The 27,442-nt window shown below is 36.8% G+C and overlaps 1 protein-coding gene and 1 pseudogene across 1 annotated transcript in view; both read right to left on the bottom strand.

Annotated features, from left to right (window-relative positions):
* Lrp1b (LDL receptor related protein 1B) overlaps positions 1-27,442 on the bottom strand; it is a 1,617,914-nt gene that overhangs the window by 1,042,672 nt on the left and 547,800 nt on the right. Inside the window, exon 6 of the mRNA XM_059258831.1 lies at positions 17,562-17,819. Coding sequence (XP_059114814.1) covers positions 17,562-17,819 — 258 coding nt within the window. The remainder of the gene's footprint in view (positions 1-17,561; positions 17,820-27,442) is intronic.
* LOC131909112 (phosphoglycerate mutase 1-like) lies at positions 14,829-15,736 on the bottom strand (annotated as a pseudogene).

Genomic DNA, 27,442 nt, shown 5'->3' on the forward strand with positions numbered 1-27,442 from the left:
TTCCTGTAAGTCCAAAATCTTGGTAGAGATACCTTTGACAGTTCCAATTTGATTCCATTATATTTCTTGAAAATCAAATCCTTAAGACTATAAGGCAGAGTAAATCTTATATCCAATCCAGTGAAAAATTAAAGAGAAGCTTTATTTCATCGCTTATATGTCTATTAAAAATAACTGAAACGGTCCCTGTTCAGAACTGGAGAGACAATTTAATTTACCTTTGTGATAAAGTGGAAAATGATTAAAACAATATATAATTTCTTTTCAAGTCCTACCTCTCTGTACTTCAGTGGAATTCCACATACTACCTTTCCTCCTACCTGACATGAGGTTTCCTTTGATCAGTCTGAAGGAAGATGGACTACTTGAAGAGCTCCCAATGCTTTCAGAGAGGCAACAGCAGACTGGGTCAACTCTGTGTCTTTTTTTCAAGAAAATCAATGACCCAGCGGAATCAAGTAGCAGAGAATGGAATCCTTAGGTTGAAACAGGAGTCCTACAAGTTCTAGGGCTGCTTGTCCAAGGAACTGAATTCAAGGCCAGCCTTAGAAACAGCAAGATCCCATTTCAAAAGAAAGAGAAAATGGAGGTGGGAAATGATGGAATTATAACCTCAAAAATAAAAGAAATAATATTAAAAATGAAAATAACTCAAAAGTAGGGATGAGACTGTAATAGTGTGCACCTGACTGGTATCAGAGAAACTCAGCTAAATTTTTCAATACCATAAACAAACAAACAAGAACAATAAACAACCCTCTGAGGACCTTAAGGTAAATCTGAACTATTAAATCATATTATGATATGATGTAAATAAGAACAGAAAGGGATGAACTCTTTACATGCACAGATACATACAATGCACACACAAGCACATGCATCCATAATACACACACCACACAAATATTCCCATACATATGCCATATACACACATTCATTTAGTCAGAACACTCCTGTACTCCCTGGGGAACGTGTAGTAAACAAAGTATGGTTAAGATGAGAAAAAGTATAGTGACAACTACTCCCTAACCCAGTCCTGCCACACTTCATATAAATAGGCTACACTGAAAAGGATTTCTATTATGAAAGAATTGATATAGTGTTTATTTACAACTGCTAGCACTACTTTGGGCTGCTCTTGCAAACTCAGCTTGTCACACTCCTGTCAAACCAATTTAAGAAGTAGGTTTTGCATGCTCATTTATGTGCGTTTACAAATTTGCTAGCAGATGTGAGTTCCTGTCCAGATTACCTCTTTTCAGCTGGTAAGAATGTCTGTGAAACATGTGATACTTGTTAAAAGAAGTGGTTCTGTAGTCATTATCTAGCTCATTTTATGACGCGCTGTAGTGGTTGTCACAGACACCATGAATTGACTTCCTCTTAGCCCTCTCTGACTCTTAGATTGCACTTGTGTGCAATCTACACTTTCTAGAATATTCAGAACCTGCCACAATAGTTCGATGATGACCTCAAAACCACTTGCTCCTAAAGTTTTATGTTGCTTTGGATTATACGTTGAGAAACTAATTCTTTAATTCTCTGGTTTATGCCCTCTAACAATTTTGAGACCCTAATGTAAGCCACCTGTGTCGTAGGAGTGTAGAGTAAATGAGTGAGTAACCATAGAGGTTTACAGCAAGCTTCAAAAGAAAGCGAAACAAACAAACAAACAAACAAACATAAATAAGCAAACAACAGAATTCTGAAGCTAAGCAATGTTCACTAGAGCCCAATATCCGGTATGAACTCATGTGTGGGCTGTTCATTAATCTGCAAAAGTGGAGCCTAGTTCCTATTATCAATTCCAGGATTTTGAGATTCACACATAGAAGGCCTGTCAAAGAAAGTTGAAGAGCAGGCTATCAGCTTCTGGGACTACACAAAGGATTGAGATGCAGACGAAGCCACCACAAAGGCCTGAATGCTAGACACGGTCTTTATTTGTGGCTGGTTTCAGTCTTACTTTCCTTGTTCTCTTATTCCTCCCTGTTGGATGGAGGTGTTTATTGAATGGGGGTATTTATTCTGTGACACTGTGCATTTGGGACTATAAAACTCATTTTGATAAGGGACTCACAGTTAAGAGAGTCACATGTATATCAGAAAAGATTTTGAACTTTTGAAAAGTGTTTTGCTTGTTAAGAATATGGGGACATTTATAATAGGAGTGATTATATTTTGCATTATGAGATAACTACAAGTTATGTGGACCAGAGAAGGAATAACATAGCTTCAATGTAAAATATCCCTCCCAATTCATGTGTGTGAGTAGTCTGTTCACAGCTGACTGCACTGGAGGAAGTGGGTCATGGAGAGATGGGATAGACAGTTACAGATTGCCTGCTTCTGACCTCAGCTCTCTGTGGCTTCCTGACTCACTGAGGTACAGCAGGCTCCAGTGCAAGCTTCTGCAGAGACACACAAAACTCCAGCTGCCATACCTTCCCAGCCATGACAGATTACATCCCCATGAGCCATGAATCCCAAAGACCCTTTCTTCCCATAAGTTCCCTCTATCAGGTAAAAGTACAAAGTACTTTATACAAATTATAATGCCTACTTGATAAACTGTATGATCCTCTGGAAAATACATTATTTTAATGTATAGATTAATGCATTTTATCTGTTTATTTTAAGCTATTGTTTAAGAATAATTTGTATATGTGCCATAAGTATTTAATCAGTCCCTTCTGAAGCATTCAGAATATTTTTTTTTAAGTAACTGCATTTCTGCTGACATTCTGGTCTTCCACACCTCCACCTCATTAAACTGTTTATAGCATCCTGAGACTTCTCTAGCATTCCACTTGGACTTTTAGACTTTCTTCTAACAATTCATTTTTCATATCCTATGACCCACATAGTCATGCTTATCAGTGCAATGTCATTACCTGTAAGAGCTAATTTTCTTTAACAGCTACTTTTTCTTGTCACTGTGACCAAATACACAACAGAATAAATTTAATGGAGAAGTTCCTTTTGGCTAATAGTTTAAGGGAATATAGTTAACTTGTTGGGGAAAGCATGGTACCAGGTATTTAGTCCATGGCAGCAGGAGCTCACGGTTTAGGTCATTCTACCTCAGTGGATCAGGAAGCTGGGACAGACTTAGCCTCAAGCAAGGCCATGCTAAATTCCTACACCACCTATTTAAGTTTCCTCAATCTCCAAATATTGCACCAACCAGCTGGAGACCTAATATCCTAATACATGATGCTGTGAGATACTTCACATTCAAACCATAAAATCATTAAAACAATAAGGACAAATATCTCAAGAACAATATTAAAATAATTGTTGTACATAAGAGATATGTCCACAGATTCAAAACACAATTAACAAGTTTTCAATATGAACAGTTCTATGTGCATTGTTCACTAATGTATTATCATGTTTGAGAGGTTATTTCATGCTTATCACACTCTCGGGAGACTATCAGCCAGAATGCCAATTGATTAATTTGTCACTAGCTATTCCAAAGCTGGAACAATACAACATAAACCATCTCTAAAAATAAAATTGATATGGCAATGTGGGTTGGGGAATTTTCAAAAGGCTTTACTCCAGAAGAAGTTTACAGGCAGTTTATTAATTGGTGGTTGCTAAGGGAGGGAAAAACAGTCTACTTCAGGGAGGAGCCCCTGATGAATCATGCAAGTCTCAAGATGTCAGCTCTGAACTCACATAAGCAAGACAAAAAGAACTTGTGTGTGTGTGTGTGTGTGTGTGTGTGTGTGTGTGTGTGTATGTGTGTGTTTATATATAGAAATAATGAAGAATAATATGCCATGAATTTGAAAAGGTGTCAGGGGACATACAGGAGGAACTGAGTGAAGGAGAGGGGAATGATGTAATGCAGCACTCATATATGAAGTTCTGAAACACCATCTCTAAATTTTTAAAAACATAAAATGAAAGCAGTCAAAATTGCACAGGTCCAAAATGTAAGATTTCTAAGTTTTATGAGGAACTTAGAGAAATAATAGTGTTTCCCTATAAAATCCTACATTTTGACAACTGATTAACTTATGAATGAGTACAAAATACAATGCTATACTACACAACAATGCCATCCTTTTGCTGTCCTCTTGTCCAGACGTTCTGCTGCGGTGCAATCTTCTAACACTTAACTAAAACCTGCTTAATACCCACTACATTTCTAAATTAGCTCCAGACTGTATTATGTGCTATTCTCTACCACAAAACATACTTCAGACACAGTCCTTTCCTAAATCAGTTTCAATGTATTCAAATCTTGATCACAATTTTGATTACTCTAAGCTTCTATACCTACAAAGGTACTGGCTTCAACATTCTGAACTATGGTCTTTGAAACCTCTGTGCAAAATGTGAATGTTGAATTATTCAGAAAGAAAGGCAGGAAAACATTACTTACAGAAATTTCATAAATGCCCATGTATGTACACCTTTCATGGGATTATCCACAAATGTGGTAGTGGTAGAAAAGTCGATGATAGAATCAAACTCTAACCATGCTGCAAGGCCTTTAAAACAATATTTTCATACTCTGTCCATGGAAATAGGTAAGCTAATGGAGGACTTTTACCTTTCTTTCGGCTATTCCAAATCAAACCCCCAGTCTCATACCCGGATCTGCAACTGAAAAAAATCCCAGAGCCAGAAGGTTTAGGTACAGAATTCTACCATACTTTCAAAGAAGAGATAATGCCAATATTCCTCAAAGTATTCCACAAAATAGAAGCAGAAGGAACATTGCCCAGTTCATTTTATGAGGCCACAGTTACCCTAATACCCAAACCACATAAAGACTAGACAAAGAAAGAGAATCAAAGACCAATTACCTTATGAACATAGATACAAAAATACTCAATAATAAAATACTTGAAAACTGAAACCAAATATATCAAAATGATCATTTACCATTACCAAGTAGGCTTCAACCCTGAGATACAGAGATGGTTCAGTATATGAAAATAAATAAATATAATCCATCATATAAACAAACCAAAAGACAAAAATTACACGATCATCTCATTAGATGCAGGAAAGTCCTTTGCCCCTTTGACAAAATCCAACACCTCTTCATGAATAAGTCCTGGAGAGATTAGGGATACAAGGGGCATATCTCAAATTATAAAGGTTATTTACAGCAAGCACATAGGAAACATCAAATTAAATGGAGAGAAATCAAAGCAATTCCACTAAAATTAGGAATAAGATAAGGTTGTCCACTCTCTCCATACCCATTCTTTATAGCACTTAGAGTCTTAGCTACAGCAGTAAGACAACTGAAAGTGATCAAGGGGATACAAATTAGAAAGGAGGAAGTCAAAGTACCTGTATTTGTAGATAATATGTCAGAATATAAAAATGACCCTAAACATTCCACCAGGGGACCACTAGAGCTGACAAATACTTTCAGCAAGGTAGCTGGATATATAATTAATTTACAATAATCAATAGCACTCCTATAAACAAAAGACCGTCGTGGAAAGAAATCAGGGAAACAGCACCTTTCACAATAGCCTCAAACAATATAAAATATCTTGAGGTATCTCTAACAAAGCAAGTAAAAGACTTATATGATAAAACTTCAAGTACTTGAGTAAAGAAATTGAGGAAGACGTCAGAAGATGGAAAGATCTCCCATGCTCATGGATAGGAAGAATTAACATAGTAAAATCGTCAATGTGCCAAAAGCAATCTTCAGATTCTATAAAATCCCATCAAAACTACAGCACAGTTCTTCACAGAACTTGAAAGGATAATTTTCAGTTGCATATGAAACTGAACACACACACCAACACCCATCCAAAAACCCAACAAACAAAGAAACAAACAACAACAACAAGACTCATGATGATCGTCATTACCAAAATCCAACAAAACTAAAAATATCCGAGATAGCTAAAACAATACTGAATAATAAAAGAACTGCTGGGTTATGTATTATGATTACTGGTTTAAAGTTTTACTATGAAGCTATAGTAATTAAAAGAAAAAAACAGTATGGTATGACCCAAAAATGATACAGTGATTAAATGAATTGAAGACCAAGATATAAATCTACACACCTCTGTACATCTGAATCTAAATAGATTCTTATCACCCTGCAGAAAACTCAAATCAAAATGAATCAAAACCAGATACTCTGAAACTGACAGAAGCACAAGTACAGAATACCCTTGAACTCACATAAGAAAAGACTTTCTGAACATAACACAGGTAGAACCGTCACTGTGACAAGCAATTAATAAAGGGGCCTTAGGAAACTGAGAAACTTCTACATGAGAAAGGATACTGTTATTTTTGACAAAGAGCAGTCTTCAGAACGAGAAAAGATTTTTTTTATCGACTATACATCTGATAGAGGACTAATATCTAATATATATAAAGAATTCAAGAAAGTAAATAACAAGAAAACAAATAACCCAATAAAAATGGGGTACAGAAATGATCAGAAAGTTCTCAATACAGGAAACTCAAATGGCTGAAAAACTCTTAAAGAAATGTTCAACATACTTATCCATAAGGGAAATACAAATCAAAACTACACTGAGAGTTCATCTTCCGCCTGTCAGAATGGCTAAGATCAACAAAACAGGTGACAGCTCATGCTGGTGAGAATGTAGCGTAAGGGAAACATCTATACCTTACTGATGGGAATGCCAACTCACACAATCACTGTGAAAATTGGTGTGGGGTTTTCTGACAGAGATGGTAATCCATCTACCTCAAAATCCAGCTATACAACTCCTGGTGGTTTATACCCAAAAGATATTTCACCTTGCCACAGAGACACTTATCAACCATTTTTATTGCTGCTCTCTTCATAAAAGCCAGAAATTGGAAACAACCTAGGTGTCCATCAACAGAAGAATGGCTAAAGAAAATCTGGTACATTTACACAATTGACTATTATTGAGCCATAAGAAAAAGAAAGCTGAGATACTGAAATTTGCAGGCTAATGCATGGATATAGAAAAAAATCATTCTGGTAAAGTATCCCAAACCCAGAAAGACAAATGTGGTATGTATTTGTTTATATGTAAATATTAGCTGTGGAGTCAATGATAGCCAAGCTACAATCCCAAGAACCACAGAGAGTAGATATAGAGTAGGTACAAGAGGGAACAGACAGATATCAGTAGGAAAAAAATATAAAATAGATATTTATGGATGTATTGGGAAGACCAAGTGCGGAGTGGGGAGAGAGCATATGGGAAAAGACAGCTAAAATTAAGGTTCATTTGAGGAGTAGTATGAAAACCACATACAGTAGAAGCTTCCTAAAATACATACGTATATGAAGGCAATCTAAATAAAATTGCCAAATATTGGGGGATACAGAGTCTCAGCTGGCCTGTCTTGTTACCAAATGAAGGCTCCAGTACCAGGTTTGGGTTAAATGTAGTTGGGTTGGCCAAAGGGCCCTCACAGGAATCCCCAAATATCCCATGCTGTTGCCAACACTATAGGGTGCTCTCCACCAACTGACAGCAAGGCCCTCCACCAGCTGACAGCAAGGCCCACTTATTAAAGGTAACATCTACAACTAATTGAATATGGAAGTGTAGAGCTGGTGGCTACATAAAGCCTTCAGCCTAGTGTTTCAGTGTCTTTGGTATGGGAAGGAACTCTGCATGCTGTCAAAGGAGAAATGTAAACAACAAACCAGCCAAACACTCTTGATATGAAATGGTGTATTGCCTGCAAGATATGCTAGGGCAATGGAGTCACCTGTTGGAGTAACCAATTGATAACTGATCTGACTTAAGGCCCATTCCACAAGAAGAAACCCATAACTGGCACTGCTTGAGTTACCAAGGACCTGAGACTAGATATCCCAGGCACCTAGGGAAGAGCCAAATAATTCTGATTTAAAAGAAAAGAAAAAAATATATGTAATGATGGAGTATATCCTAATGATATTCTGCTATACTCATAGATCAGTGCCTTGTTCAACCATCAGGCTTGCAAATGTCTGCACCAGGTCCTCTGTGTTTATGTTAAGGCTTCCAGTTCATTTGTTTTTGTGGCTGTAGAATTCCCACAATCCCTGAGTGTAGGAATGAATAGGTCTCTGACTCTCATGCCTTCTCTTGGGCTCTTTTCCTTCTGTTGGCTTGAATTGTCTAACTTCTACGTGATAGTTTCTTTTTTATTGTATTTTTAAAAAATGAATGAATGAATGAATGAATGAATGAAAACCTAGTGATGAGGGTAAAATTTTACAGCTAAGCTGTCTTTTTTACCTTCTGGAAGAGGGAAAATCAATTTTCTCCAATGGAATGACACTGGATATACAAACCACTCCAGGGAAGATCTCAAGTTCAGAGACTGTTGACCAACAAATGATGGAATCCACAATTATTTTTTTGTGCTTTTACTTGTTTGAAAATTGTTTTCTGTTTTTTGTGTTTTGTTTTTAGGGGTTTTTTTAAGTTATTTTTTGGTGTTGATGTATTTTGTTTTCTAGGTTTTGTGTGTTTTATTACTGAATTGGGTTTTTGTTGTTTTTGAGAAAGAATTTGAAGTTGGGTGGATAGAGGAGGATCTGGAAGGACTTAAGGAAATGGAAGAATATGATTAAATTATATTTAAATTAAAATTTGTTTTAAATAATAAAATAAAATAATAAAAAATGGAAAAATATGGACTTCTAGATAACCTGGCAACAATTTTAATGCATTTGATAGGTAAATGATTCTCTTGGAGAAAAAATATATAATCTAGAGAAATCATCTAACATTTTTCAAGAATTTGCCATTTAAGAATTTATTTTATAAAGAACTCAAGAAATTAGACATCAAAATGCCCAACAGTCCAGTTAAGAAATGGGCTATAGAACTAATCAGAGAATTCTCTACAGAGGAAACTCAAATGGCTGAAAGATATTTAAGGAATTGCTCAACATCCCTAATCATCAGGGAAATGCAAATCAATATGACTCTGAGAAACCACCTTACACCTGTCAGAATGGCTAAGATCAAAAACACTGAAGACACCTTATACTGTAGAGGATGTGGAGCTAGGGGAACTCTCCTCCACTGCTGGCGGGAATGCAAGCTTGTACAACCACTTTGGAAATCAATATGGCGCTTTCTTAGAAAATTGGGAAACAATCTCCCCCAAGATCCAGCTATACCACTCTTAGGCATATACCCAAGGAATGCTCAACCACACCACAAGGGCACTTGCTCAGCTATGTTCATAGTAGCATTGTTTGTAATAGCCAGAACATGGAAACAACCTAGATGCCCTTCAACTGAAGAATGGATAAATAAAATGTGGTACATATACACAATGGAATACTACTCAGCAGAGAAAAACAATGACATCATGAGGTTTCCAGGCAAATGGATGGATCTAGAAAAAATCATCCTGAGTGAGGTAACCCAGACTCAGAAAGACAAACATGGTATGTACTCACTCATAGGAGGATACTAGTTGTAAAACAAAGATGACTAGACTGCTACTCACAACTCTAGGGAGGCTACCTAGAAAACAGGACCCCAAGAAAGACACAGGGATTGCCCAATGACAGAGCAATGGATGAGATCTACATGAACAACCTGGACTTGAGTGGGGGTAATGAAGGGCCAGGGTCGAGGGAAAGAGAGCTTAGGGGAGCGAGAGATCCCAACTGGATCAAGAACAGAGAGGGAGAACAAGGAATAGGAGACCATGGTAAATGAAGACCACATGAGAATAGGAAGAAGCAAAGTGCTAGAGAGGTCCACAGAAATCCACAAAGATACCTCCACAATATACTACTGGCAATGGTCGAGAGACAGCCCGAACTGACCTACTCTGGTGATAGGGTGGCCAAACACTGTAATTGTCATGCTAGAAACCTCATCCAATGACTGAGGGAACCGGATGCAGAGACCCATGGCCAGGCCCCAGGTGGAGCTCCAGGAGTCCAATTGGCGAGAAAGAGGAGGGTTTGTATTAGTGAGAATTGTTGAGACCAAGGTTGGAAAAAGCACAGGGACAAATAGCCAAATGATTGGAAACACATGAACTATGAACCAATAGCTGAGGAGCCCCCAACTGGATCAGGCCCTCTGGATAAGTGAGATAGTTGATTGGCTTGATCTGTTTGGGAGGCATCTGGGCAGTGGGACCAGGACCTGTCCTCGGTGCATGTGCTGGCTGTTTGGAACCTGGGGCTTATACAGGGACACTTGGTTCAGCCTGGGAGGAGGGGACTGGACCTGCCTGGACTGAATCTACCAAGTTGAACTCAATCCTCAGGGGAGTCTTTGCCCTGGAGGAGATGGGAATGGGGGATGGGCTGGGGGGAAGGCGGTGGTGGGGGGCAGGAGCGGGGAGAACAAGGGAATCCATGGCTGATATGTAAAATTAAATTAAATTATAAAATAAAAAAAGAACAACAAAAAAGAATTTATTTACATTTTTGTTAATGTTTAGTTATTTTTTCAAGTTCCCTTGTGATGCTATGAATGAATTATGCATATTGAAAATATTCTCCCTGCAGATAACATAAAACAGAGTTATTTAGGATATTAATATATAACATAAATGCTGTATATAAATATATTACACCATATTATACATATTCTGTATAAACACCATATATACAGCTTTTGGTAATAGTGGGAGTTCTCGAAATTGAACTGAGGACCAGCAAAGGGCATGGCAGGCAGGGGAGGGTAAAGAGCAGGGAATACAGTCATAGTACATGATGGATTTGAACAACACTAATTGTGAAACCCAATGCTTTTTAAAAAGCTTATGAAACAACAGATGTATGAATCTAGATGGAAAAATTAGTAATCGGAATTTAACAGACTTATACAGCATCAAGTACAATTTGAATGTGTGTGCATTTGTGTATTTTGTGTGCAAAATAGCTTAGCAAATGCAGAGAAAAACTGACTATAAACACTGAAGGCTGGTGTGTCCTCAGTTTCTGGTTCTTCAAGTTGCTTGCTTGCTGACAAATAGCAGTGAGATAGTCACAATCTTTTTTTTTTTTTTTTTTTTTTTTTGTCTTTTTTTTTGGAGACAGGGTTTCTCTGTGTAGTTTTGGTGCCTGTCCTGGATCTTGCTCTGTAGACCAGGCTGGCCTCAAACTCACAGAGATCTGCCTGGCTCTGCTTCCCGAGTGCTAGGATTAAAGGCATGCACCACCACCGACCGGCGATAGTCACAATCTTTATGCCTGACAACCACAGAGGTGATCCATCAGGAAGGATAAATGTACAGAAAAGCAGAGTGTAAACACATTTTTTTGCTTTCGTTTACTTTCCTTTCTATCTAGGCACTTAGGAAGACCTTCCATGGCTCTGTACCAAATGCTACCCAGGATGAGTCAAAGCCAGTTTTTCTAATATTTTTGTAAAAGGTAAAGAAGATGGTACAAATGTATTATCAAAAAAAGTATCTTAAAAGTTCTCTGGAAATACGTTCTCAAATCAGCATCTTTGGCCAGTTTAAAAGAAAAATCCCAGTAACGGTCTATTCTCCTCCCTGACACACCAAATTCCTGCACGAATGCAGTGTGTTAGTTAGCTTTAAACACATATCAGTGGTAATTCTTGTCTCAGACAAAAACAAATTCACTTTTAATGATTCTATGTAAATATGCTAAATAGATAATAAAAGACTTAAAAATATCAAGTGCTTAAGATATCATGCATTTCCTCACTAAATACAAGTTTATCAATGGACAATGTGGGAATAGAGTTGTAAAACTCCTGCACAAGATGCTCTCTGGCCAGGAAAATAGAAAAATACTTATTTGACCCTACTAGTATAAAAATTACTTCACAAGATAATCTAATAAAAACATTCTAAATTCTGAACAGATAAAAGCCAAACATCTTCTGGGAACTGCCTGAGGGAAGACATGAACAACCAAAGGGAAAATATTGTTTTTGAAAAATCCTACGAGCATATGATGAAAGGATGGTCATCACCGGCATTTCTCCAAGTCTCTTTTACTAGAATTTCCTGGATCTCTTAACATGTTCCAACAGAATGCTAGATTCTGATCTAATTGTTACATGCATTTCATCTCTGATGAAAAAGAAAAGCATAAATTCCAGCTTTAGCGTAGGCTACTAAACTGGAATATGCTCAGAAAGAATATGATGTCATAAAGAATGAAATGAAAGATTAAACTTCATCAGAGGAAATGCAAGCCCTCCTCCCCTGTACAACACAGGATTTGCGTGAGATAGAGAAGCAGGGCAGGGCACCTGCCCACAGAGAAGGCAGAAGGTAAAGCCTTGTTTTACCTGGTAAGAGAAAGGAGTGGCTACTATATTATTTTGTTTTAAATGATAAGATATCATAATCAATTCAACAGAATTTTAAAGAACAAAACAGACACCCAAGTCTCTATTGGACTTAACTATTTCACTAGTTAACAGTGTGAAAGCAAATTGAAACAATTTAATATGGCTTGGTGGTACACACCTTTAGTCCCAACTACTCATAAGATGTGTGTGTGTGTGTGTGTGTGTGTGTGTGTGTGTGTGTGTGTGTGTGTGTGTGATTGAGATATAGCTTAGTGGTAGAAAACACGTATTTTAAGATGTTGGATCCATCTCTCAGTACAATCGGCAGTACCAATATCTGGTGATTGCAAATGAACAAAATAGGGTAGTTGGCAAACTTTCTCCCTAAGGATTATGGATCAGAATTACAGAAAAAGAATTAAGATAAAGACAAAAATCAGCTGTTAAAACCAAAGAAAAATCCGTCCGAGATCTGATTTACCAGGTGTAGACAGATCTTCAAATAGAAGAAGAGCTAAATTTTGCTATGAAAATGGGCTTAGAGAGAAGATAAAAGCAGCGTGGAGCTAATTCAGAAGCCGAAGTCCAGGAAGCACCAGCAAGACTGTCTTTAGGTAGGCATTCTGCTTGACTGGAACTCAGACCAAGAATGGATCCTGAGAAAAAGCCAAGTCCATGCTAGGACAGGCCAAGAGACTGGGAGAGTATTCAGAATATTTGAGAATCACATATAACAATGGAATGAAAGTATCTATGATAATATATCTTTAACAATAAGATAAATTAAAACTCTCCCTTCCTACTACATTCACTTCTGAATGTAGTATCTGATGGGATCACTAGCTTGTTTGATTTTGGTATCTGTTCCTACCAGAGTACTCTCTAAAAAAAGTTTTAGAAAATAATTAGCTGCCACAAATGTGTTTTGTTAAAACACTTTATTGAAATCAAGTTTATTTGGAAATTAGTTAATTATAAAAAAATCTTCCAAGTCTATGCTTTAGAGACTAAAATGTTAAATATGAAACATAAGGTATCATAAAACAAAAAAATAACATTCAGTAAAAGTGTACTCTATCATTTTCTCCAGTGTTCCTTAATTAATATGATTTCTTAAGCACATTATTTTCCACTCTTTTCATTATTCTACAATACTGTTTTAAGCATGTTCTAAGTGTTAAGAGGAAACACTCTTATGGGAACTACTTAAGAAGCAATTGTAGGAATTTTTAAACAACACAAGTCTTTGTAAGTCATTTTTTCCACGTCTTTTCCAACCTTTAAAGATGCTGACTTTCTGAAACTAGTATTAGGAGTCTAATCATTTGGTCTGTTAGTATGGAAGATTAAGATGCAGACAGAAAGACATATTTGGAAAAGCAATGAAATCTAATTTAAATCCAAGCTAGCGGTCCATACTTTCTATATGATATTATCCAACTTCCTAAATTTTCAATCTGTAAAAAGCTGTATAAACAAAGCTTCCCATTACACAGATAACATTTTAGAGTGATCAATAAAATGTTAATATCTGTATTTGTGATACATTCATTTTTTTTTTGTAGCATAAAAAGAAACAAACCAGAAAACAAACAGGGGGTGTAGATTCCTAAGTCTGTTTGTCTGTTTTTTTTTTTTTTTATTGTACATCACTCTTTTATTATACTGATCTGGAAAAAGAGATTTAGTATTTATGCCCAAACGAGTTCTGAACCCACATGATAGGGTCAAGCAGCTAGAACATGATTCAGACAGTGAAAGACAAAAACCTGGACATGATCAAGGGTCACTTCACCGCTACAAGACAAGGCAGAGGACTCCTAAAACACAGCAAGAGGCACTCCTGCCCCTTAAAGACAAGGAATTTATCCCATTTGCTATGAGGAATGGCTTATTTTCTGGTGACCACATGGGACTATTTCACTCACCACTAAAAACCTCAGAGGGGCTTTTGTGTGCTGATAAATATATATGTACTTTTTTTTTTTTTTTTTTTTGGTAAAAGTGAATGTAACATGTAGACTTGACAGGATTGATCCCAACCTTCTGGGGCCAGCAGCTCAGCAGCTCCTTTAGTCAGAGAGGAAGGTACTATCTTTTAAATCACCATGCACCATGCACTTTCACCCTCCACTGGAATGACTGCAGCCCCCAGTTACCTAACAAGGGTGCAGGACAGGCTCCAGGGACAAAACTGGGCTGCAGCTTCTCACTGGTCATACCACAGCATGGTTCCTCCCAGACCTCTTCCTAAAGCAGACCCTTAGTAAACAAAGGACTAAGAAAAACTGTAATTGCTACCTCTCAACTCTCCAGGTAAGGGGAGCTGTTCCTGGATGTGGCCCAGGATCCTGCACCCCAGAGGTGTTATTCTGACTAGATTCTATGAAGGGAGTGGGTGCAGGGATAAAATACTAAAATGAAAATGGGAGCTGCAGGTTCTCACCTGCAGCTACAACCTAAACTTAAGATCCTACAGATGTAGTCAGCGTGACAGGTGTTGCGGAAGGGTGCCGGAGGCATCAACAGACAGGGAGGAGGGTACTGGGGTAGGAGTCGGCCTGCTGGCCTTCACTTCTTGGCCTTGCCCTAAGCAGCCACAGCTTCCGCGGTTTTCCGCACCATCTCTTCATCTCTCAGGAACTGCATGGGTTTGACCGGGCTTCAAGTTCTTGTCCAATTCATAGACAATGGGGATGCCAGTTGGCAGGTTCAGCTCCATGATGGCCTCTTCTGAGAGACCCTCCAGATGCTTGACAATGCCCCGAAGGCTGTTGCCATGGGCCGCAATCAGGACTCTTTTCCCCTTCTTGATCTGGGGGACAATTTCTTCATTCCAGAAGGGCAGTGCCCTGGCAGTGCCTTCAGGCTCTCACAGGAAGGCAGCTGGTCCTCAGTAAGGTCTGCGTACCTGCGATCCTTGCTGATGTTGCTGTAGAATGGATGATTAGGCTCCATCGGAAGTGGTGGGACATCATAAGATCGCCTCCAGATCTTTACCTGTGCCTCACCATGCTTAGCAGCAGTTTCTGCTTTATTGAGACCAGTCAGACCCCCCCATAGTGTCGCTCAATGAGGCGCCAAGTCCTGACTACTGGCAGCCACATCTGGTCAATGGCATCCAGGACTGTCCAGAGGGTCCGGATGGCTCTCTTCTGCACGGAGGTGAAGCAGATGTCAAATTCATAGCCAGCAACTCGCAACGCCTGTCTGCCACGCTTCGCCTCCTCGTGGCCCGCCTGGCTCAGGTCAGTGTAGTACCAGCCGCTGAAACGGTTCTCCAGGTTCCAGGCGCTCTCGCCGCCGTGCCGGATCAGCACTAGCTTGTAGGCGGCCATGGCGACAGGCAGGGGGATGCGGCAGGGCTCTGTTTTAATTTTATGTAACACTTTTATGTTCTCAGTTAAAAATTTATCTTTTATAAGCCAGAAAGGACCTATCTCTCCTGCTAAATTGAAGATGAGTTGTATATGCAAAGAATAAATCTGTAATGACTTGAAAGCTAGAGCAGTGCCTACCACAGTCATACAAGTTTGCAACACAAGTCATTTTGATCTGTCTTGGTTGACTTTTTTTTTTTTTTTGCACAGAACTCTTTGAAATAAATTTTTAAAAGTATTTTCTAAAAAGAAAGTGTTCTAAATAAGTTCAAATAAAAGGCACCTAAAAATAATGGTTGAAAAAATTGCAGAAACAATCTCTGGAAGAATCAATGGTGGCATACATTTAACCAGACTTCCACCAGTTCATTATTTTAACTTATATGGTGTGACAGAGATTTTACATAATTATACATGCATGGAATATTCAAACTTCATTATCAGCTCACGAATTGTCATGGTAAACGCGGAACACATAATATTTGATGGCAGCTGTGTTATGACAAGCTGCTAAAATGCACAACTTACAATCATGAGACAGGCCAGCTAACCTTGCCCACATTTCTGTCCACCCTATCATTACATGACTTCTTCAAATTGAAACACTTTTTTAAAATTAAAAGTGACTCTATAATTACATGACTTAAACCGAACTTCATAAAAAATTACTTACAATAAATAAAATAATTAGAGTGCATTTCTTTTGTTCAGTTCAAAATTAATATGCTAGTCAGCATTTCATGAATGGCCTAACAAAAGTAATCTTCATTTGGGTAGATATTTTGATTTATTTAATAAATCAAATATAGTAAGTTACAAAGGCATGTTTACCATTATGATGTGCAATTCTCTTATGTTCCTTGGGTCTATAAAACAACGTTTTATTTGATAAGAGATCAATATGTTTAGGAAATGTTAAATGTAGGGAAAAGAGTGCTGATGTAAGGTTGGGGACAACCTTGCATGGCTATGAAATTTCCTGGTTATTTGACTACTCTTTATGCTATTTCTGGAGACAAATACATTGGTATTAAATGTGGTAATCAAAATATGGCAAAAAGCTGGTTCCTTGGTTCAAATTCAGTTCCTGTCTGAATCCATGTGTGAAATATGCTTGGAATACCATTTTTGTTGTTGGCTGTCCAAATCATTGTTTTTCAGCAGCAAATTGTATTTATTCCCCCCTAGATTTTTCTTACTGAATGCATGTATTTCCATTTATGTTTTATGAGGTCACCATTTTCTGTAGATGATAAAATAACTGGATGAATTTTAAAATTTTCATGCAAGGCAATCCTGGCATGTGTAAATACATTTTACACCCATGTGGAATTTGGGAAGAGATACAGTGTATGGACTGTGCATATTTGTGTAACCACATGACTTCAGTTTGTAGGACTATGCACAAAGAGAAGAGTGATTTTTAGTCAAGAAAAGTCAAACTCAAAAATCAATAATCAATTTTTAATAAATAAAAAATACTGATTTGCTTTAATTAAATTCAACACAGATATTTTTCTACCTATTGGCATAAACCTAATAGTTTTCAATGCACTTGAAATAAATACTACAGCCAATTAACTGACAATTATCAAAATAACTTTCTTGTTTTCTGCTTTTATTGAAATTCTATTTTTGCAGTCACATTGTGAACTATATCTCAGTGAAAAATGTCAATTATAAGCAAGATGACCCTCCAGGCATCACTAAAGAAATATTACAGGAAACACTGCAATTTGTACTTATGGACAAAGAGCTACTGAACCTGTATTTGTGTACTTGTGAGCACATGCAAGCATATACCCAGTACACTCATATTCACATATGCAGCTCTTCAAGCTAGGATAGGCAGAGACATAAGAATTCCATGTGTTTGTCTGTAAGAAAATTATTGAAGGGCAATGAACAAAATTAAAAGACTTACTGTGGAAGGATTGAAGAATGTTGATTATTCTTTGATCTGCTAATCTTCCTGATTTTGTCATCTGGCCACATTTGAGTTGATTTGAAGACTCCCTTGATTCAATCCAGCAAATCATTTCTTCATTATAAATAAAATCTAGAGTATGAATTTCATTTCTGTTGTCTGTGCTTAGAGTTGTCATTTTACTTCCATTAATGTAGAAGACTTCAATTGTTTCAGGACTTGCAATCAGTAGAATTGGTGGTCTATCTGTAGGTTCTGGAATAAAATACAGAACACTTGTGTTAAGGAAGAGGTGCATTATCAACTAAAAGCTACTCTTATACTTGTAAAATATCACTTGAATAGAAAGAATGCTTACATGAAACCCTTTTCAATAAGTTATACACATGCCTCACTTCATGAGTCATTTCACTCTCTGGGAAAATGTATTTGTCTGAGCACTTGCTTCCATTATTCCCTAAGTCATAATGTGTGGTCTTAATGTGAAAGCAATCTTGTTTACTTTCATCAACGGTAAATAAAGGAAGTGCTTTGCTGTGTGAGTTTTGTTTTTGTTTTAGCAACAACGATGTATCTGGATGACCCCATGATACAGTTTCTGAACTTCTCTTGTTAGCAAGGGCATGCATTTGGAAGTGAATATAAAAGGTCAGAAATAGACTCTCTGGAGTGGAACACAGAAAACTCAGGCTCCTAGCAACGTGAATTTGTAACCTTGGCCTCTGTGGTTCCAGACTGACCAAAGAGCCAAACAATCAATTCTAGATGCAAAACAAACTTGTTCAAGACCATGCTTTTAGACAATACAGTTTTGGTGATGATAGGATTGATGTGCTTTTGATGGGCATACTGAAATTGTCCAGACTTGTAATGACATTCAAAGGTAGTAATAAACTAGCGTTTCCAGAGCTTGGTTACATGACCACACTAGTTTTGTTAGTTAAGGGATAGAGAATACATGTCCCCATTCTTCATTTCAGCTCTTTTATGAGCCCTAGGCAATGTATTACTAAATCTTTTTTGCTCTGATGTCAAATCCATGAGAAAGTGAATCCCCAGCTTAACATTAGCCATGACCACCACATCCTGCATCAAGCTGCCAGCATCTATCTCCTGATTTATTCCAGTGGCCTTTCAGCTGATTTCCCTCCTATTTTGCCTCTGCTTAATGTGTTCCATCATGCCAGCCATAGTTATGCCAGCAAAACACAGTGTAGGTAACACCAGTTTCTGTTTGGTCCCCACAAAGCTCACTCCACACAAAACGAAATCATGACCAGTAACAGGTCTTGAGAGCTTTCCTGAGATGTCTTCTTATTATGTCTTTTCCTTCATGTCCCCATTACTATTGTTCATTGTCATCATGTTCTAGAAAGGTCATTCTGTGGTGTTCCTTGTATAAGTAAGGGAGACTGCATGACACAGACCCCTTCCCTGAATAGCGTTTATTTTTTACACATTGGTTGCCTCTCTTACTTCATTATGGCAACTATTTAGAAGTCATTTTTCGGAGGAGGATTTTTGTTACATCTTGAAAAGTTGCAAGTATCCTCCTCCATTCCTTTTCATAAAATGATTCTTTTTTATCACTCCTGCAGCATATGTATTTTCCTATTTACTTATTTATGTGTCTTACTTTTTCCCTTTCTAGCATCCAGGAAGAAGGCTGAATAACATAGTGCTCAGATAAACAAACATAATAGAATTTTTATACTTTATGATACTTTAGAAACGTTCTGTGAATCTTAAAAGGAAACATATAGAACATTTAAGTACATTTTAGTTTATGAAAGGAATCTAGAAAAATACTGAATATTGAAACAGTCACAAGCACTAAGTAACCATTCTGAGCAATGTGAAGTACGAAAAATATGCTTTCATCGTATGTTAATCCATGTAATTATACAAATCTAAACTTCCAATCAGTATTATTTAGTGGTCCTCATTATTAATGGTGATCATAGGGAAATCAGGTCCTCCAGGTAGAAGATCTCTCTCATGAAGCTGGTGTCCTTTCTCACAGTGTTAGAAAGATCAAGCCCAGAATTCAGTCCAATGCATTTCATGAGTACTGATATCCTTTTTCCTAAGAAATTACCTCTGTAAAGCCATAGACTTAGTTTTATATTTGAAAACTCTAAACATTGACATAATGAAATTAAAAAAAGAAACATCGCAAAGAAAATAACAAAATGCCCAGAAACACTATAAAACTAAATAGCCCAACACAGACTATATGAAATGCTTGAGTATAAACCAACAGATAGGAAGCCTCAAAATGCCGAGATAATTTCTACAACAAAGAAATCTCCCAGGAACCTAAGGCAAGTGGTACAGCATGTGTCCTTAGTATAACCCTGTCTACAGAACCTATATGAGCCCTGTTAGTCATTGGGTTTCTCTGAAAATCTCGTAATTCAACATTGAGACTATGTCACACTTGCCCTTGATGTTCAGAATCCAGTAAAGTTGTTCTTTAATACTCTTGGATTGATTCTTTTCTTTGTGACCTTGGAATCAGAAAAACCTGTAAGATTACAGATTTCAGAGTTTAGAGAGTCTGAGATGTCCTTATTACCAGATTTACAAAGATATGCTCACAGTAATGTCAGTGCTTATTGTCTTCCTGTGACATTTGAAATGAACTTAGAGAATTTGCCTCACATTCAAAATGAGCTTGTCTGGAAAGCCTCTTTACCACAAAGATTTATGCAAATCTTAGGTTTTGACAGCCTCTTCTTAGCTAGCTGGAAATGTGAAGGAAAGATGAGAGTCCCCTGAGGTTTGTCAATATAGGAACAATTATTTGACATATATACTTAATTTTTGTAGCTGATTTTTAAATTAACCAGGGGACTGATTATTTTAAATAAAAATGCATATCACAAATTATAAAATGTTTTTCCAAGATAATAGAAAACACCAAAAAGACAGTGAAATGGTTTGAATAGTTTGGTCTTAAAAATACAAATGGCATATTGGAGGAAGGATACTTAGAATGTTAATTATGAAATGCTTTAAATAATATCTATATATCCTGCTAACTATTAACTGCCTCCTTTGGACAGATGAATATAATATCTGGCATATGAGAAATGCCCCTGAAATACAGGAATGCTGAATATCAGTGGGATCTAAGGATAGAACTCAGGTTGACTTAATGACATAAGCCAGCACTGACCTGTAAAGACTACTACATGTGTCCCCTTGCACTTTCCCTGATCTCCAAAGCTAACTGAAGAGCTTCACTAATGAAGATGAAAGGCTGCCCAGAATAATGGGATGCCATTACTCTGTGTCATTCTTAGAGTCAATTGAAAGTTTTCTCAAAGGAGCAGTAGGAAAACACTTTTGATGAATTCCATCACAGAGATACCCAAATCAAACTTTAGTGAGATGTAATAAACATTAACCTTTCACACAGAGGAGATTGAAACTCAAGAAAGCACCAGTCATCAACACTCCTCCTTAGAGAAGAAAGCCAGATTGATTCAGCCTCTGCACTGGACTGTCAAACACATTCAGGAAAGTAATGCCACCAAAGCAGAAAGGAAATAGGGTTGGACTGGGAGCCTGGCTCAGGAGCAGAACAGTTGGAAAGCATTGTTGACACTCTGAGTCTGACCTCCAGCACTGCCTTCTGCCCCACAAAAGTGAAAATATATGGTGATAGTTTTTCCTTCCTAAAATAAATTAATCTCTCTCTTTTCCCTCAGTTTAATTGTTGCTGAAGTAAATAATAATGATATGTTACTATTCATTTACAAACTTAGAATTCCACAAAAATTAAGTGAAGAAAATCCAATAAAAGCAATATTGGGCTGAGCAAGAAGCGTTATATTATTTATCTAAATTATACTCTATTTTGCTTTATTTTTTACTTTTACAATACAATTATTCTAAACTTATCTCTGTGAAAATATACTTTCTTGGTTAACAAATTTATTTAGTGTTTATAGATATTAAGTATTCAAATAAAATAAAAGGCATCAGTCTAGCAGAAAGATTTAACTGTTAGACAGATTAAGGTATGTTCTCAAGTAGCTATGCTTTAAAATGAGGTTTTTACTTTTTATAAAAGATGTCTAGTATTGTGGATGTTAAAAATGTTAATACTTCTTTTAAATTAATTTTAAAAAACACAAATATTGATGGTATTTTATGTTATTCCTGGGTTAACTAAAATGCAAGAATTTGATATGTATGAATAAAGAAAATGGACTTATTTTCGAAGAAATAGCTATAAGAAAAGAGTAGATGAATGAGGAACATACATTGGAGAGATAATGACTGCAGTCTTTTAGTTTTCTGAAGGCAACACATGACGGACTGAAGAACTTCACAATGATAGATGGAAGAGCTGACACTGAAGAGGATATTTCAGGAATCAGACAAGGTAATACATGTACCTATTTTTTTTAGCAATGTGCATATTAATGACTATGAGTTAGATGCTAATATTATCCACATAATGCATATTAAGAAATGAAAATGTTGAGATGTTATATAACTTACTTAAGATCATATAACCAGTGTAGAAGAATTGGATTCAAAATCATATATTTTTTAGAAACTTATAAAATAATATTAAGAATGTAGTGTGACTTATTGAATGGTAGGATGATGGACAGTTTTAATTTGGGATTCAGTGGGAAGCCAGTGTTAATTAGATGCAGGTTATAATGTGATCAAAACTGTGCTTTAATAAGACAAAGTCAGAAATAGTATGCAGTATAGCTGTGTTTTAGTAGAATTCAGGAAAATGAATAAATACACACTGTACCTCAAAAATTAATGGTTTTGCTTTTACTTTTCAAGTGAACCACTATAATTCATGTCAGATGGTAAGGGAAAACATAATTGTTCTTTATACATATATATTCCCTGGAATGAACTGCAAAATAGTTGAGCTAGGAGGATACTTGTTTCTGTGAGGACAGCAGGAAGAGTTACATGTAGCATCTGCACTACACAAAGCACTGATCATTAGAGAAACAAAAGCCCCAGAGAATTTTCAGAAATTACCAAAACAATACCTTTGGAATCTTACTGTATCCTAAATTCTGCATGTTATGTAAATAATAATGCTAATATCAATTTAGTAACAGAATGTGAATTATGAAAATGTTGAATATATATGGACTATTGAAATGGAAATTCAGTTTTCAACCTTGGAAATTGGGCAATAAGAACAGAGTGAGGAAGTGCTGATAAGCGATTTAAATAAAGGTCTGTAGAATGAAATAGATTACTTAGTAGATGTGCAAAAATGTGATGATTTCAACAATGTTGATAGTAAGATAGATGGATCCAAGGCTTATGTGGGAATTTTACAAAGAGATGGTGGTGAGAATTATAAGATTGATAAAGTAATTAGAGATGTATTTTCCACCAGATTCTAGCTGGTCCTGTAGAAATGCTTTCGAGCGAGAATTACCTAGGCCAGTGGTTCTCAACCTTCCTAATGCTTCCTAATAATTTTATGGTTGGAGTGACTCCAGCAGCAGTTATCTGTCTCTTGTCATAGAGCAATGGGTCTCAACATTCCTAATGCTGTGATCCTTTATTTCAGTTCCTCGTGTTGTAGTGACCCCCAATTATAAAATTATTTCCATTGCTACTTTATAATTGTAATTTTGTTATTACTATGAATCTAAATGTAAATATCTGTTTTATGATGGTCTTAGGCCACACCTGTGAAAGAGGTCATGACCCATAGGTTGATAAACACTGATTTAGACAAATGACAGGTCTCAGATATTAAAAGAACAATCATAAACTTCATCAACAAATTTAAGGAATTTAACAAAGACACAAAGAAACAGGTCAGTGAACTCTAAGAGAATGAATACCTGAGTGATGGCCAAGAATATACAAAGATAAGGCTGATGGAAATGACAAGGGCAGTGCAGAAATTGAAAAGAGAATTCAATGAAGACATAGAAACACTGATGAGAACTAAAACTTAAATGGATATGGAAATGAAACACACAACAACTCAACTCGAAAACTCAAGGGAAAGCCTTGCAAGTAGAAGGGATCAAGCAGGAGACAGAATACCAGGGTTGAAGAATAAAGTAGGGAATATGGAGAAAATAAGGAAAAAGAATGAAAAATTTAATTTTTTTTAAAAAACCTTAGATTATAGACATAGATGAGGAAGAAGAATTCTAGGTCATTGTAATAGGCTAGATTTTTAACAAGATCTTGGAAAAAAAACTTTCTTAAACTAAGGAAAGACACACCCATACAGTTATAAGAAGTACACAGAACACCAAATACTTAAGATCAGGAAAAAAAAACTCTCCTCAACATATCATAGTTAAAACGTTTAGTACAGAAGAAGGAAAGAATATTATTGAAAGCTGCAAGAGAGAAGAAAATGTCACATATAAAGGAAAACCCACCAGAATAATAGCTGATTTCACAATGGAAAATTTGAAATCCAGAATATTCTTGAGCAGTGTACCTCAAGTCCTAACATACTATAGCTTGCAACTTACAATGGTGTATCTGACAAAGCTATCTTTCTAAGTAGAGACTTCACTCTTATTGTCTAGTGTTCTGGGAACTGGAGGGTTCTTTGAATGCTACCAGAGGAGAAAGGCAAACACCAATCTAGCTACAAGTGCTGCTGTCTATAACAGTGACTTGCATGCATGATATGGTGGTACAAATATTATGGGAGTAACCAATCACTCTCTGACTGGATTTAAGACCTATTCCATGAGATGTGACCTATGCCTGACTCAGGTCAGATGGCCAAGATTCTAAGGATAGATACGCCATCGGCATAGGAAAAAATCAAATTCCATTGTTCTGCTAAAGGAAGGTGATACAAAAATGAGTCTTAACTCCATCTGCTATACCTAAGATCAGTGGCTTACTCAGTCACCACCAGAAAAATTTCCTCTTACAATAGATGGGATCTAACACAGAGACCAACAACTGGACAATATGCAGAGAATAAGAGACTTTGGAACACTCGGTCATAAATAGTATGCCTTCATCAAACTTCTCTTCTCAGGATATTGGGAGCTATGTAGAAGAGGAGAGGGACAGACTGTAAGAGGCCATAGGGATGGAAGACACCAAGGAAAGAGTGCCTTCCAGTTACAACAGGGTTAATGCATATAGGAATTCACAGAGACTGTGATATCATACACATGGTCTGTACAGATACAAGGTAGAAATCCAGATAGGGTCTTAGCACTGAAAGGGGGAAGTGGACATAGATAAGCTCACATCCCTAAACAAAAAACTATCTCCAATTGTCATTCATTTTCAAAGAAAAGAAAACATTTCTCTCCAACAGAGTCTCTTTGGTATATTAACCACACTTAAGCATAAGGCCCAAGTGGAGCAGAAGACAGCCAAAATAAAATGAATTTAATGGTATTTTTTGTAATTGTTAAAAATATCATATTGCTTTCTTTGAGAATTTTTGTATTACTGGTCTTTTCATTCTATATTATGTTTTCCAATTTCATGTTTGTGTCTTTGTGTCTTGTGTTGTGTATTTCTTACGTCTTTTATTTTATTTTTATTTACTTTTATTTATTTACTTATTTTTGCTTGACTGCTCCTTTCCTAATGAGAGAGAAAGAAGGCATGAAGTGGTGGTTTTTTTTTCTAAAGAAAGAAGGGTGGGTGTGGGAATGTAGGTAGTTGGGGAGGAGCTAGGAGGGGTAGAGGAGGAAGAAACCAAGATCATAACATAGTATATGAAAAAATAATTTTAAAAAATAAGAAAAAACCTTATATGCCATAGTTAATGGAGAGATAAACTTCCCACGATATAAAGAGCTTAAAATTATATCCAACAAACCAAACCAAAAGAAAATACAGTAATAATATTTCAGACTAAAGAGAAGACTAAGAATAGCTAAGAGACTAAAATAACAAATAAAGGTATAATTACTGAAACACAAAGTACTACTGAGAACACAAACACCATCACCAAAAAAACAACAACGTAATGACTGCAATCAACACATACTTTTCAGTAATCAATTTAAATATTTGACCTCAATTCTCAAATCAAAAGATACAGACTTGTTGAGTGGATCAAGAAACAAAATCACCTATCTCTGTTGTCTTCAAGAAACACATCTATTGTGATATTGTGTAACCCAATATATTGTGCATTCTAATAAACTTATCTGGGGTCAAAGAACAGAACAGCCACTAGATATAGAGGCCAGAAAATGGTGGCACGCACACCTTTAATGCTAGCATTCCAAAGGCAAAGATCCATCCAGATCTCCGTGAGTTCAAAGCCACACTGGAAACAGCCAGGCATGGTGACACACACCTTCAATCTCAGGAAGTGGTGGCAGGAAGCAGAAAGGTATATAAGGTGTGAGGACTGGGAACTAGAGCTGGTTAAGCTTTTAGGCTTTTAGCTGCAGTTCAGCCGAGATTCATTCTGGGTGAGGACTCAAAGGCATCCAGTCTGAGGAAACAGCATCAGCTGAGGAATTGGTGAGGTGAGGAAGCTGTGGCCTATTCTGTTTCTCTGATCTTCCAGCATTCACCCCAATACCTGGTTTAGGTTTGATTTTATTAATAAGACCTTTTAAGATTTGTGTTACACACATCTTAGCATTAAAGATAGGCACCGCCTTAGAATGAGACCATGAACAAAAGTACTCCAGTTAAACAGGACCAGGAAATAAACGAGCATCACTACTTGCAGATGACATGATATTATACATATTTTGTTGAACGTTTAAGTTAAAAATAACAATTTTAATATGATGATGAAAAGTTGGATCCTGACAATAACCAAGACAATGAGAAAAGAAACTGGACTTTTAAGTAGTTGATGTCATAGTAAATCTCCATATCTCAAAGTATAATTCATTGAAATTTTAAGTTACAAAATGAGTATGATGAGAAGCAGGGCCTATAGAAATGTCTAGTTTATTTGAATTACTGAGAGATGGCCAATGGCAACTTTAAAATCTCCCAGCAACCTTTCTAATTATGGTCAATAGGAATTACCTTACCTATACAAGCATAATTTCAAAACACAGACAGGTTTCTTCTTCCATGATTAAATTAGGTAACATTCAAGTTTAAGATATAATATATACTTGTTTATCTGAAAATGTTTCTGTATGCCTCCTATTCATAAAGTAGTTCCTGTCTCAAACCTGTTCTTATGAAGACTACACGTAATTTTGCTACAAAGGAAGAAACTGCCACACCAACATTTATTTTATTGTTCAACAAATATTTATTGAACATGGATAACTTTTGTCAAGACTTGATGTACATTCCAGACACACAAACAGTAAGTAAAGCTAACAACATTACTGTTTTCCTATAGCATACATTTTACTTGGTCTGGTAATTTGAATGGGGAGTATCTTTCATAAGCTTGAGTGCTCCAACACCTAGTTCCCAGTTGGTAGCACTGTCACAGAGGACCTGCAGCCTTGCTAGAAGAACATCACTGGGGTGGGCTTTAAGAGCTCACAGCCTTGTCCTTCTTCCAGTTTGCCATCTCTGCTTCTTGCTTCCTGTTGAGGATGTGATCTCTCAGGTTCCTGTACTTGCCACCACACCTATTGTTTGCTCCCTACCATATCTGCCTTTCATGGTGAACTAACTCCTCTGGAACCGAATAAACTTTCCTTTCTAAGTTATTTTCTTCGTAGTGTTTTATCACAGCACCTGAAAACTTAGTTGAGAAGTTGGTACCAGAGTAGTGGCTGCTGCTGTGAGGAACCTGACTGTTGCTTTTCTTTTCTTTTTCTTTTTCCCTTTTTTTGTGAATGTGGAAGACTTTGGATCTTTGGATAAGAAAAGCAGTTTGAATGATATAAGCATTGCATAATGGCCCCTTCTTGTAGGAGCCTAGAAGACTATAA

Source organism: Peromyscus eremicus, chromosome 4 (genome assembly GCF_949786415.1).
Source record: "Peromyscus eremicus chromosome 4, PerEre_H2_v1, whole genome shotgun sequence".
NCBI classification, from domain to species: Eukaryota; Metazoa; Chordata; class Mammalia; order Rodentia; family Cricetidae; genus Peromyscus; species Peromyscus eremicus.